A 12,798-nucleotide genomic window follows, 5' to 3' on the forward strand; every position below is an offset into this window, starting at 1 on the left:
AGGTCTCAAGCACCTGAAAACAGGACCTTTTAGCTGTGTGGCACTGGGTCAGAGCTCTGCCTATATCAGACCTGGCTCCTAGATTCAGACCTCAGCCATATAACAAAGGGGAGAAAGAGGTGGTGATTGGTGTAATTATTAAATAAAGCTTATTACACAGCATAGTCCTATGCAGTAAAAAACAATCACAGTTAAAGGTTCTTGCTATGGCATACTGCCAGCAAGTGTAAAAATATAGAAGAATTTTCAGGAGTCTTCTAAAGACTGTGTTGCTTTTTTTCTTGACTTTGGAATTTTTTTAAATTGTCAAATGTAAACTGTGCCATAGGCTGCACAGCAGACTGATTCATTTTTTTTTTACAGGGTTGTTTTTAGATTAGGCTTCTCATTTGATCTTCTGTATAACTCATAAAGTTAATACTGCATAACATTGAGTTGTGGTAAGCTGCTTGTTTTCACTAAATGCTTTTACATTCAACTCAGATGTCATTGGCTGAATACAGGGTATCTTTTATTAGGTAAATAATAGGGGGACAAAAAGCAGAAGGCTTTTTATGAAGTACTGTAAAATGTGCTACTTCTTTCAATCATAAAGTTTTACTGCAGGGTTTTACACTAAAATGTTGTAAGATGGTTGTACCTAGACAGATCTCTTAACTATATATTTTTAAAATGTGATGTTGAAAAGTAGTTGTAGTGACTGATGGCTCTTCTTGTTCCTTTGTGTACCCAAAGGTACTACAGATGTTGACCAGTATGTTATTGTCTATAATCCACTGGCATGGAACATCACCACCTCTGTCACTGTCTCTGTCAGCCACTCATCGATGAGTGTATATGATGAACTGGGACATTTTGTACCGGCACAGGTACTTCACAATTTTTTTTTTCTGTTGCTTTTCTCTCACTTGCCAGTTCTCACTGACTTGATGCTACATGGTAATACATAATATTACAGTGAAAATAAGGATTATTTCAAGTTGGGGTTTCCTAGGAGTCCTTTAAATGTTTTCCTTTTTTTTAATTTTCTTGTCTGCGCTCTCAAATAGAGGTGTTTTTTTTTCCCTTAATGTCCAAAAGGGCTTCCTGCTATTCTTGTCAGTTTGGTTTGTCCTTTGCATGTCTGCTCTCTACCACGCTGCACTTCTTTACTTTTTGTTTAAAAAAAAAAAAAGTTTCCAATAAAGCCCTGGCCCTGCCCTCTAATTGACAAGTCGGTTTGTACAACTGATGGCTGGCGTTGGGAAGGAGGAAAGATTTTAGAAGTGTAAGTCTCAGAAGCCCAAAAGGAACAGGGGACAATTTGCTGCCAAGGCGACCCACCTCATTCTATATCGTAGTCAAGCTCCAAGGCAAGGCCAGCTGTTCCCCAGGAGGGAAGAAGATGGCCTCATGTGAAAGCTAGCATTAGCTGTTCTCAGGAGCATCCGCTTTGGAGAGCGCATCACTATCAATGGCTTGATAAACCTGTAGGAATGTCTCCAGCACATAAAGGCCTGAAGAGGCTGCACACACTTCCAGATGCTCCCCTCTGTCCCCAGCATGCCTGATAGCTCAGCAACTTCTGCTGGCCAGACAGAGTTGTGAGTATTAATGCCGTGGCTTATTACTACCCACATGTGTCAAGGCACATTGTGGTCAGGTAGTGACTGTCTGGTGTTTCTGCATATGTATATGGTGATGGTATAAGGCTATATTGCCTTTACCTGGAAGCTATCAGTCTCTTCAGTTAGTGCATGGTCACACCTTTCAGCCACTTAACCTCCCAGAATTCCTGTCATCTTAATTATTTTAGCCTTGTAACATACAAGTGGGAGACAGAAATGTATTTTAAAGCATTTATTTCAGGATTTAGGATGCCCTGAAGTCAAGCTGTCACTTTTAAATAAAAAGTTCTCTGTTCCAGAGTTGGTCTATGTTCTTTTTTTTGCTAAAAGTTACGTATATGTGCACATGGATGGTCACTTAAGGCTAAATGAAATCTATTTACCGGTAAAGAGAAAGTGGTTTGGGATCTTTTTCTTCTAGTATGTGCTGCTGAAATGTTCATTTATATCACAAATTCCTTCCCCTTGGGAGAGAAATCTTTAGTTTAGAACCTTGACACAAGTATAGGTTGAGGGGAAACAAGGCTTGGCAAATACTCTGCCTCTTCTGTACCACACACATGAGCTGTGTAGGGAAGGCAGAGAATAGGAGGTAGGCCCTCTTGGTACTAAGGATAGGAGGTCTGTGGTGTGAGTAGGCGGCCATATGCCAATCCCCGGTGTGAAGGTAAAGACGACTTTAATTTCTGGGTAGTGGTAACTAACCCAGTTGTCTATGTAATCTGTACGGTATTTATGGAGTCCACTTTCTTTCACCAAATAGATAGTAACAAATTATATAATATTAATGAGAAGGATATGTGTAATTTAAAAAAAAAAAAAAGTAATTTTATTAAATTGTTTAAGGTATTTTGATATTCAATAGCACTGGTGTTCTCTTTACACAGAAGTATGGCACATGCTTCCACCTCCCTCTCTTTATGTCTTGCTTAAGGTGAGGGTGTGCCTGGTTGCTTTGTCCTCTTGCCACCAATTTTCTCACATGTCATGTCTCACACGTGTCACTTCCTTTATGTTTCAGTCTGTTATGTCACTTAACTGATTAGATTTACTTGTGGTTATTTCTGCTTACATATACATATTGCAATGTGATCTTAAATCAAGATCGGTGACCCCACGTTCCCATTAAAATAAGATCCAACTCTGGACTTCGCTTAGCAACCCTCTTCCCCTCAGTACTATGGCAAAGCTTAATCTGAGGTCACTAAACTCCTAATTAAAAGCAGCATGGATCTACATTATAATTAAGAAGTGTAAGAGTGGCATGTTTAGAAATGTATTTTTCTAGCACTAGTTAATTTTCATAATTTAGGGCTTACAACATGTGAGGTCAGTTGCCTTGCTAATAATTTTCCGTAATGGAGCATTGTTGTATGTGTTAACTTACAGATTCAAAGTTCAGCAGAGTCCCATTCTACCTATGACCTGTATATTCTAGTTGAAATAAGTGGTTTGAGCTACAAAAAATATATTGTTAAGCCCTCGAATGGTAAGCAATCTGTATTTATTGGAAAATCAGTTAAATACCAGCGGAAAGACACAACACGTGGGGACCAACAAAGCCCAGATCTGCTTCCTGTGGTTAACGACTGCTACCAGATCATGTTTGACCGAAGCAATAATCTAATGCACAGCATTACAGACAGGTGAGATTGCCTGCTTTTTTAATAACATTTCAGATTCTGTAAAACCTTTTTGTAAAAAATAAGTCGAAGTACTCTATTGTGTGCCTTAAATCTGAGACTTAACTAACAAAGTGTTTGTTATAATTATTTTTTTCTCTGCAGTTCACATTTCCTGTAGAAAGGAGGATGCTATCATGGACGTGATTCCATACTGTTTCTGTGATGTTGTTGCCCTGTTTAACCATGCAGTCAGCATAAGATAGCGTGACAGATCACAGTATTAACTAGTAAATCAGAAGAATCTCATTGTACTCTTAAGCTAAAGAGAAGCATGACTGTGTGTGTTAAAAATAAGTGACACATACACTCTGCTTACCCAATGAGCAGATAAGTGACAGAGCAAGAGCTTATACTCATTAGTGTTTTACAAGCCCTGTATCACTGTTTCTATGATAGGAAGCTACACAAATTTTTGAAAGGAAGTATTTTGGCAAATTCTACTTAATTAGGCAAATAATATGGAAAAGCAATCAAGATGGAGGTGAGATATACAGTTTGCAGCTTGTCTTTCTTGGCTAATGTGAATTGGTCTGATTTCTTGAGTTTCAGTGGAGCTGTGCTGCTTTTTGCCTGCTTGGGATTAAGATTCTCAGCTATGTACTGCTGGAAGATCTGACCTCTTTTCCATTGACCTAGTGACTGCAAGACCTCTTTCACCTTTGTGGTTTTGTTAGTAACTCTCTCTCCTAGAGTGAGAAATCGTTGTCTAGTATAGTTAGAAATCAGCTTTAAAAACTATAGATGGGCATGAGCCAAGAGCCCTGAAGTACTTCCTATAACTGTCTCCAGATTTCTTGAGGAATCCTTAAGGAATATAATAAAGATGAACAAAAATCTGAATTCAAATTCAATTTTTTCTTCACCCTGTTCTGGCAGGCAGCAAAAGCTGGAATTCAGCATGTAGGAAAAGTGGGATATTCATTTTCATTATACAGCTTCAGGCAAGCCAAGAATATTTGGGTTTCAGCAAGTTTGGTTTGGAGTAGTAGAAAAGAGTGGAGTATTAGAGCTGGAAATGTCCGTGGGAGTAATAGGAAAACTTGGATGTGTTTTGATCCTCAATTATTACAGTTCATAGGTTGCTATATTAACACTAGCTAGGACTGTTGGCAGTTTGCGTTTGTATGCTAGACCAAGTGATTTTTTTGTTTTGCCAGCAAGGCTCCAGTAGAGGTGCAAAGCTGATGGCTGAGGGCAGTAGCATCTTAAATTACCTTCATGTGACTTTGCAGAGTGTGAAATGAGGTCCTAAATAGTTTAACTGCAGGCTTTGGGAGAGAAAAAGGAGACAAAGTAGGTACTGAGTGTGTGACTTTTGTTACCCTGTTGCCAGTATATTCTTGTTACCATTGCTAAATATGGAAATCATTTTTAAATATGGTTCTGTACAGCTACAAAATCAGACAAAATAATCTGATTATTCATTATTATGTCATGATGTACCTTATTGTTGTACAACGGGTCGTTTTTGATCCTGTAGCAACTCTCATTTGTACTTCAAAGTATGAGGTAATGTAAGCATTGTTTCTGTTTTAACATGTTGCTATTTTACAGAAGTATAAAATGCATGAAGCTCATTTTATTTACACGCTGACAGCTGTCTTAACAGGGAGCACTTTAGTTCTCTGCTGTTCTCATTTCCTAAGTTTTATCAAATCTGTTACTTTGAGGAAACAGATTTTTCTTACATTCCAAACCTCATTCCAGCTTTGCATCTGTTATGTACGAAATGTGCTTATAGGTAATACAACTTCTTTCCTCTGTGGATTTGCAGGGAGACTAACCAGACTGTCCAGTTGACCCAGGAGTTCCTTGAGTACCACGTGAATGGAGACGTGATGAAAGGACCCATTTCAGATAACTACTTATTTGCCCCAAATTCTTCTGCTGTTCCAGTATCAAAAGCAGTGGAAATGGAAATAGTTTTTGGAAACTTAGTGACAGAGATACGGCAATATTTCTACAGGTGCAACGCCATTACAGCTTCACTTTGCTTGAATGTTTAGTCATCTGTAGATGTATGTGAGAGTAGCTCTGTGTAATTCCTCCTGAACAGTGGAGTCTGTGTTCTGTGAAAGTTTTAGACAACAGAACTATGCTTAGCAGATACGTGCTAACGCTGAGAAAGTGCTTCCTTTAGATAAGTCATATTACTGGGGAGATGGAGGGGAAGATTGCTCAGTTACGTTTGCAGTTTGTTTCATAATGTAGTTTCTGCTGGAATCCTCTTTCCATTCAATTCAGTGAAATTTGCAGCTCACGTCTTCTATACGAGTGGAATTTGGACATAATGGTTCATTTTCCTACATGTAGAAATCTTTCTTACAACTAAATTTAAGACAAAGAAGGGAATCCTACACAAGGACACTCAGGCTCCTTAATGAGCTAGTGACTTTTCTGTGTTAAAATCATATCCATCTATAACCTCCTCACCTTCTTTTAAATCTGGTTATTTGATTAAAGCCTTTTGCTTTAAGTTATATTGTACAAGGATTGTAGCTGAGAAACACTGAAAACAGTGGAATTTTTCCATCAAAATGAATGTTGCGGGATTGAAAAAATACAGAGGTAGAACTATGCGTATTCTTGCAGTATGTGTGTTGCTTAGGGAGTCATAATTGTTTCTAAACTTGATTGGTAATTTTCAGGAAATACAGAACCTTTCTAGTCAAATGAACAGTCCTTTTTACACTTGCAACACTAAAGAAAATTGTCAAGTATCATTTATTTCAGCTGAATATCTGTACATTTGAAAATTAAACTGAAAATAATTTCAATAATTACGTAGGTTGAATACAGGCAACAAAGTTGTTCTGTGTGTGTGATAACATCATGAAAGATTTGTAAGTCTTGACATAACTGATCTAGCGCTCCGCTTGATAAACTGTGCATATCCTTCTCCTCCTTACAGTAACGTTACTGCCCAGTATTATATATATGCCATGTATACAAGGCTGTATTTAGTACCAGAAGGCTATGATGGGAAGCTGCTTTGCCGTAGGATAGAGCAAGAATACAGTGTTGGGCCTTTGGAAGTAAATCGTGAGGCAATTCTAAGAACCAGCACGAATTTGAACACTGGACAGCTACTCTACACTGATGACAATGGATATCAGATTCAGAAAAGACCATTCAAGACATACGTGAATAACACAGTAGCTCGGGTGAGTGACAAGGCATAATCCAAACTCAATCGTGTTTTATCTTCATTCTCCATTACTTTTACCTAGGTTAATATCAACACTGCATGATTTCCTATGTGTTTTCAGAACTATTATCCTATGGTCCAGACTGCCTACATTGAAGACAATGCTACAAGGCTGACGCTGCTTGCAGAAAGAGCTCATGGTGTATCAAGTCAAGGGAACGGACAAATGGAGGTAACAAATAGGCATGTGTGTTGGTTGGCGTTTTTTTGTCTCCCAAGGAGACATTTCATGGCTGGTAACTGTTGTGATACTTCCCTTATCAATACAGGTGATGCTTCACAGGAGACTGTGGAACAACCTTCAGTGGGACCTGAATTACAATCTCACTTTGAATGACTCTTCAGTGGTTCATCCTGTGTTTTGGCTTATTTTAGGAACCAAATCTGTCACCAGTGTTTTGTATCGGACAAGCCAGCAGGCTTTAGAACACAGGCCAATTGTAATGTTTGGACAATTATCAGGTAACTCCTTCCATCCTCTCTGCTATCTTTAGCATCTGAATGACTTAATTGTTTTGCTTTGATTTGTGCTGTTAAGTTTGTAAATGCAGACTTCAAGCCTCCTGTGTGGTGAAGTTAGTATACAGTGAGTTAGAAGGCAGATTTAGAGACTGTTAATTACTTTGCATTAATTTCAAATATGGATGTTGTCCAAGTCTGTGAAATGTTTCTCGTTATGTAATTATCTCTTACTCTTGGAGGAGAATAAATTTTAAAACATCTAATGAGAACAAAATGTCCACACGGGGAATTAGTGCAAAGTAGCTAGTATATCATACATCGGCTTCCTGGATGCTGAGTCCTTAATGACCCTTTTTGAGTCATTCTTTTAAAAATATTTGTTTGACTTGTTAACTAAAACTGAAGTCTGGTAGTGGAATAGCAACTTCAGGCTGCAGTGAAATCTGCTTTGTTGGAAGCTTCCCCAGCAGTTAAAATCATTTTGCTTTCTGCTTTGTATCTCAGAAGGCCTCGGAGGAGAAAGTCTAGCATCTGCTTTGGATCTGCCTTGGCAGAAAAAGCGAAAATCTCTTTACCCTTGCACAGTACTGTAGCCAGCCGCGTGTGCGTGATGGATGTTTGATGTCCATTTTTGTTCCTTTTTGCATGGAGGAGATAAACCAGAGCTACCCAGACAACTTCAGCAGAAATCAGTCGACAGTTCTCCTATAACTGTCCCACCCAATCTTCACGTCCAGACCCTGAGCATTCCAGGGTGGAGATACAGCTCTAATCATGCACAGCAGGTCCGCAGCATTCGCATGGGTAGGTCCAAAATAGTAGCTGGATGTTATATTTCAAAAAGTTGGCTTTCTATTTTTCCCTCTTTTGTGAATAATACATTTATTTATTCAGTGTTAAAATCCTTTATCAAGACAGTTAATTGTACCCTATGATCGCTTTACTCAATTATTAAAATACATCTCCTGTATTAGTGTCATGTCCTGTTAACAGTGGGAACTGGGTGCTTCTTGCTGTTAGTACTCTAGCTAGTGTTCCAAAATGTGAATCAAGTTCAAGCGCTGAGAGTGTAAAGCTCAAAAAACTGTTTGAAAACTGGTTTTATTCTTCAAGTAAGAAAATGCTTGCCTTTTGTTTTCTCTTAAAGGTAAACAGAAACAAGGTGATGCAGACTTCAGTCGTGTCCTGCTAAGAATTAGGCACCTGTATGAAGTTGGAGAGGATCCTGTGCTGTCTCAACCTGTAACAGTGAATTTGAAGGTAAATCTAGTCCTTCTAGGTAGAACAATGCTGAAGGTGGTTTTGTTCCAGAGAGAACAGGTTCTACCATGAAATGTCGTGAGTTCTACAGACACCACGAAAGGTGGATATGATACTGTATGATCTGTATGAAAGGTGGATATGGTACAGTTACTGCTGTAACTGTAGCCTCAGAGGAAATCGGGTCTTATTTTTAATCAGCTTTGCACCACAGAAGCTCTTACTTCATGTAAAGTTGCCATAGGCACAGTATGAAGATCTGCATAAATATCTGTAGGACTGATTTCATTGAGCTCTTGGTTGTATAACACTTCCTTAGCAGAGGGTGAGTCTATTTTGCTGTTTCTTTAGTTATGGCAAGTTGTACTTACAGTTAAAGAAATGTGGACACAACTAAAGAAAGCAAACATTTTTTCCTCTATATTTTATTTCTGCATGTTAATGAAACTTTCATCACTTTTGTAATACTGTGTATTTTTAGTTTCTTGTTTGTCCGATCTTTCATATGGAAGTAGATTGTTTTATAATACATGGCAGGTGTATATTTGAAAACATGAAATATTGATTTTGATGACAATAACTGGTGAAACAAGGTGTAGGGTTCTCCATTTTGTTTTTAAAAGTTCAGTAAGAGTTTCAGTTCTTGAAAGGAGAGATAAGTAGGCTCGGAACTCTGCTACAACGCAGAGGAGACTCTCAGCATCTCAGCTTCTTAGTTGCAGCCTGGTGAGTCTGTAGTTGCCTTTGTGTTGTGGGACCTAGCAGACTTTTGAAGTCACTACTGCTCTGCTTGGCAGATCAGTGCTATAGATGAAGTTCTGCTCTGGACTAACTGTGTACTAGACCGGTGGGTGTTAAGCTAGTCTCAGCAAATTGTGTTTCTTTACTCACAGTCTTTGCTAAAGGGATTAGGATCAGTGAAGTCAGTGGAAGAGCGATCACTCACTGGCACCTGGGACATAAACACTTTGAAGCGGTGGAAGTGGAAGACTGCACAAAATCTAAGCAAAGGTAGGTGAAACAAGGTGGTTGGTGTCTGAAGCTTGATGAGTTGTCTGATTGAAAATATTTCTGCATTTGCAAGACTAAAAATCTGTTCATCTGTATGACAAACCCGGTAGCCAGCATAGCCTGCAAGCAGTAGCATTTAGCAAAGATTCCCTGCAAGCCCTGATGGCTTGTTTTGCCTGGAAGTGTCAACTCCAGAAAGATTTCAAACTTTTATCTGTGTCCAGATACAAGTGGCTACTCTGCGAAGTCACACTTGTTACACATTGACTTTCTTAGATGCTGATGAGTTGTGTTAATCTAAATTTAAGCCTATGCTCCAGAAAAACAGACAGCAGGAATTAAAAATCCACCACCGTAATCAGCTTGAAGGACTGTGTGTGGATAGGATTCAAGTTACGGCTGACACTCAGGTTGAGTTCTGTGGGTGACTTCGTTTCATTTCTCATTCCAGTTAGTTACTTGGACATTCTCCTTACTGTCACTTACCACCATATATGTGCCTTGTAAAAAGTTTGCAGACATTTTGGCCTGGGCTAGCTGGGATTTCAGAGCTTTACTTGACTTGCAGCTAGGAACTTGCTTGCTGTTTAATCATAATGAAGAAAAATGCATGACTGGGGAGTTGCTTGCATTTTCTGGTATGAGTCAATATGCGAAAAGTAAATGTATATTTTAATATTATGAATAAGTGCATCTTAGGTCCCATGCTACTTATAGCTTTAAGGAGAACCTGCTCAAACACTAGCTTTTACGGAACAGATGAGTTAAAACTTTTAAGATAGAATAATATGTACATTTGAGTAAAGCTGCTGCTTGAATAAATTACCACCTTTTCTGTGTCTTACAGGATTCTCCAACAGTAGAAACATATCAGAAAACTACATAGTGACTGTTCACCCAAAGGAAATAAGAACTTTCTTTGTGTACTTTCAAGATCAATAAAGTTTGATGTTATATTTCAGGACTGAATATGTAATAGCTTCCAGCCTCTGTTTAAAGACATGAGTGATGGTCTTGGAAAACATTCTACTGCTGTTAATGAAAGGAATAGCCATTTTGGAAAAAACTCTAAATTTAATTAAACTGTTGGCCTGTGTTGTGGGTATTTTTGTTGGTTAATTACTTACAACGCGTGTTTTCTGAAATTTGTTCAATTTGAAAATACAAAAATGACCTTAGTGTTTCAGTGCAAGCATTCTTGAACACTTTCATATTTGCTGTGGGAAGTTTATAAGTGGTTGCTTCTATCATGTTTCATTGTGGAGTACTGTCAGAATTGTGTTAGTCCACTAGTCTGGAGTTTTCTTTTATAGTGGTAATTTCAAGAGTCTTTTCTCAGGGTTTTTATTGTTAGAGGAGATGACTTCCAAGTCACAGAGCAGACATTTGCCGAATGTCACTCTGTTCTATATGCCTGTCATATTTTTGAGCTACTTTGTCTTTCGGGCAAAAACTACAAAGCTTCTGCTTCCCTGTAAACTGAAGTTGAATGGAGTGTTGGTATTCCTCTGCACTAAGGTCATTAAAATTGACTAGATTTGCTTCATGCTCTCCCATCAGTCTTGTGTTCTGGGTAAACTGGAGCTAGTCTGGGGACAGATGATGTATTGCCACATGGCTCCTAACTAATTCACATACCCTGAAGCAAGAACACTGTTTTTATGGCACTGTGAACTTTCATACTTCTCAGGATCAAAGAACATGCACAGTAGTAACAGGAAATGTTACATTAGCATCAAGTTCTAGTTAGTTATGAAGGACTGTGTTTAGAGAGAAACTAGCAGGAACTGTAAATTCTGAGCAGGTCTGACTGAGCAGCAGCTAAAGGAAACACAGACAGTGGCTGGCTTTCCTAACAGTTTTCCCCAAAATATGGTTTGGGGTTCAAAAGAAAAGTTGCATTTTTCTTCTTAGCTCTAAACAATGTGAAGCTGTAGAGTCTGATTCTGTTCATATGGCATTGGACATCGCCACATATTTTACTAGTTCACCATGAAAATACACATGGCTGAGATGAGAATCAAGTTGGTCATTTTAATTCATCGCTACCACTACCAAGTAGGCTTGGTAGATACAATGCTGAACAAAACTATTTCTGACCAGCAGACATGAAACTGAAAGAGAAAATATAGAGGATACAAAGGGAAAAAATAGGTGCCTTTTAGTCAATTAATAATTCCAGATCTACAATCATGTAAAAATGACGTTTTGCTCTGGTAATTGTTCTGATGTAATCCAGCTGTTCAGCAGTAATTTCCTCCATGTGGAGACACTGTTCAAGAACAAAGAAGACTGTAAAGTACAGCTGTTGTGAAATAGCTCTGCTGGAAGAGCTGCACTGGTGGTCAGCTTTTCCACGGAGACAGCCTGTTTATACTAACTGATGGCATCTCATTAAAATCACCACACAAACTGCCACTTCTCAGTTACTGGGTGAAGAAAGGCCTTGTCATATTTTCTATTGGTTATTTTTCACACCTGGCTATAAATATTTAGTGATAGACCAATCTAACCTGCCCTGCTGCAGGGAAAGGCATTTTTCTGCAACATTAAGCCCCTAGGGCAGATTACACAGTAACTAGGATGCAGTAAAGCATGATGGCAGCTATTTTCATTTTGTTTTGTGTATGTATCTGGAAAATGAAATACGTTTGGCTGAGTCACTTTTCTTGGTAATCTTTTCTCAATCCCTATGTTCAGTTACCGTGTATTACAATGGGTATACTGTGTAGGTCAAACAGTGCTATGATTTCACTTCATGTTTTTGTGTCTGGAATGGTGTTGACTAATGCACGTGCTGGTAACAGCAGGTCATGCTGGTAGATTATAAAAATTGAGCTGTATCTTCCATGGGCAAGGCAAATCCTGCCCAAGAAGCACCTGCTCTGCAAGAAGTATAGGATGCTACAACTGCTAGCTCTGGGCACTGCTTTCCCAGGTTGTTATGTTTCTAGGAGGCTCTGTTAGAACAAATCCTGCAAAAAACTCTAAACAGGAATACCGCAGAAACTTTAAACAGGAATACCTCATCACCAGCTAATTTATCGGTTTTGTTTCTTTCTTAACTTCAATTTGTACCGACTTTCTGATTTAATGGGGGGAGGAGGGCAGGCATGGGACAACACTGGAATATTTTATTTGGAGTTATTTAAGTGCAATTGGCCATCAGGGAATAATTTGCCAGAGTAGAATCTTATATTCCACCAGAGACATCCAAGAAGGTGGTCTGTTAAAAGCATGGCATTCCTCTAGAAGATGGTACTGCATATTTGATAAGTTCTTTTTCCTAAGAAATCTCAGCCCAAGCAAATGGAAGCCTGCAGGCATTCAAATCTCTGTAGAGGGACCATCAACCAAATGATCCAACTAATCATCCTTTTTCTTTCCTCACATGAATCAAGACAGCGAGGGGAGATATTGCAGTGCTACGTCAAAACTTAATAGAAATCGAGGCATTCAGTGCTCACCTACCACTTCAAACCATAGATCAGGAAGGATGCACAAAGGAAAAGAGGGTGAATATAATATTACAAGCAGAGGAAAAAGTGCGTGCGTGCAGCACATT

General features: G+C 38.8%; 1 protein-coding gene across 1 annotated transcript in view; it reads left to right on the forward strand.

Annotated features, from left to right (window-relative positions):
- MAN2B2 (mannosidase alpha class 2B member 2) overlaps positions 1-10,338 on the forward strand; it is a 29,452-nt gene extending 19,114 nt beyond the window's left edge. The window contains exons 10-19 of the mRNA XM_040556159.1: positions 736-869; positions 2,997-3,253; positions 5,067-5,258; positions 6,204-6,456; positions 6,562-6,672; positions 6,770-6,962; positions 7,614-7,766; positions 8,110-8,222; positions 9,116-9,233; positions 10,081-10,338. Of these exons, the coding sequence (XP_040412093.1) occupies positions 736-869; positions 2,997-3,253; positions 5,067-5,258; positions 6,204-6,456; positions 6,562-6,672; positions 6,770-6,962; positions 7,614-7,766; positions 8,110-8,222; positions 9,116-9,233; positions 10,081-10,175 (1,619 nt within the window). The 3' untranslated portion in view covers positions 10,176-10,338. The remainder of the gene's footprint in view (positions 1-735; positions 870-2,996; positions 3,254-5,066; positions 5,259-6,203; positions 6,457-6,561; positions 6,673-6,769; positions 6,963-7,613; positions 7,767-8,109; positions 8,223-9,115; positions 9,234-10,080) is intronic.
- The last annotated feature ends 2,460 nt before the right edge of the window (positions 10,339-12,798 follow it).

The sequence above is a fragment of the Cygnus olor genome, chromosome 4, assembly GCF_009769625.2.
Source record: "Cygnus olor isolate bCygOlo1 chromosome 4, bCygOlo1.pri.v2, whole genome shotgun sequence".
In the NCBI taxonomy this organism is placed as follows: domain Eukaryota; kingdom Metazoa; phylum Chordata; class Aves; order Anseriformes; family Anatidae; genus Cygnus; species Cygnus olor.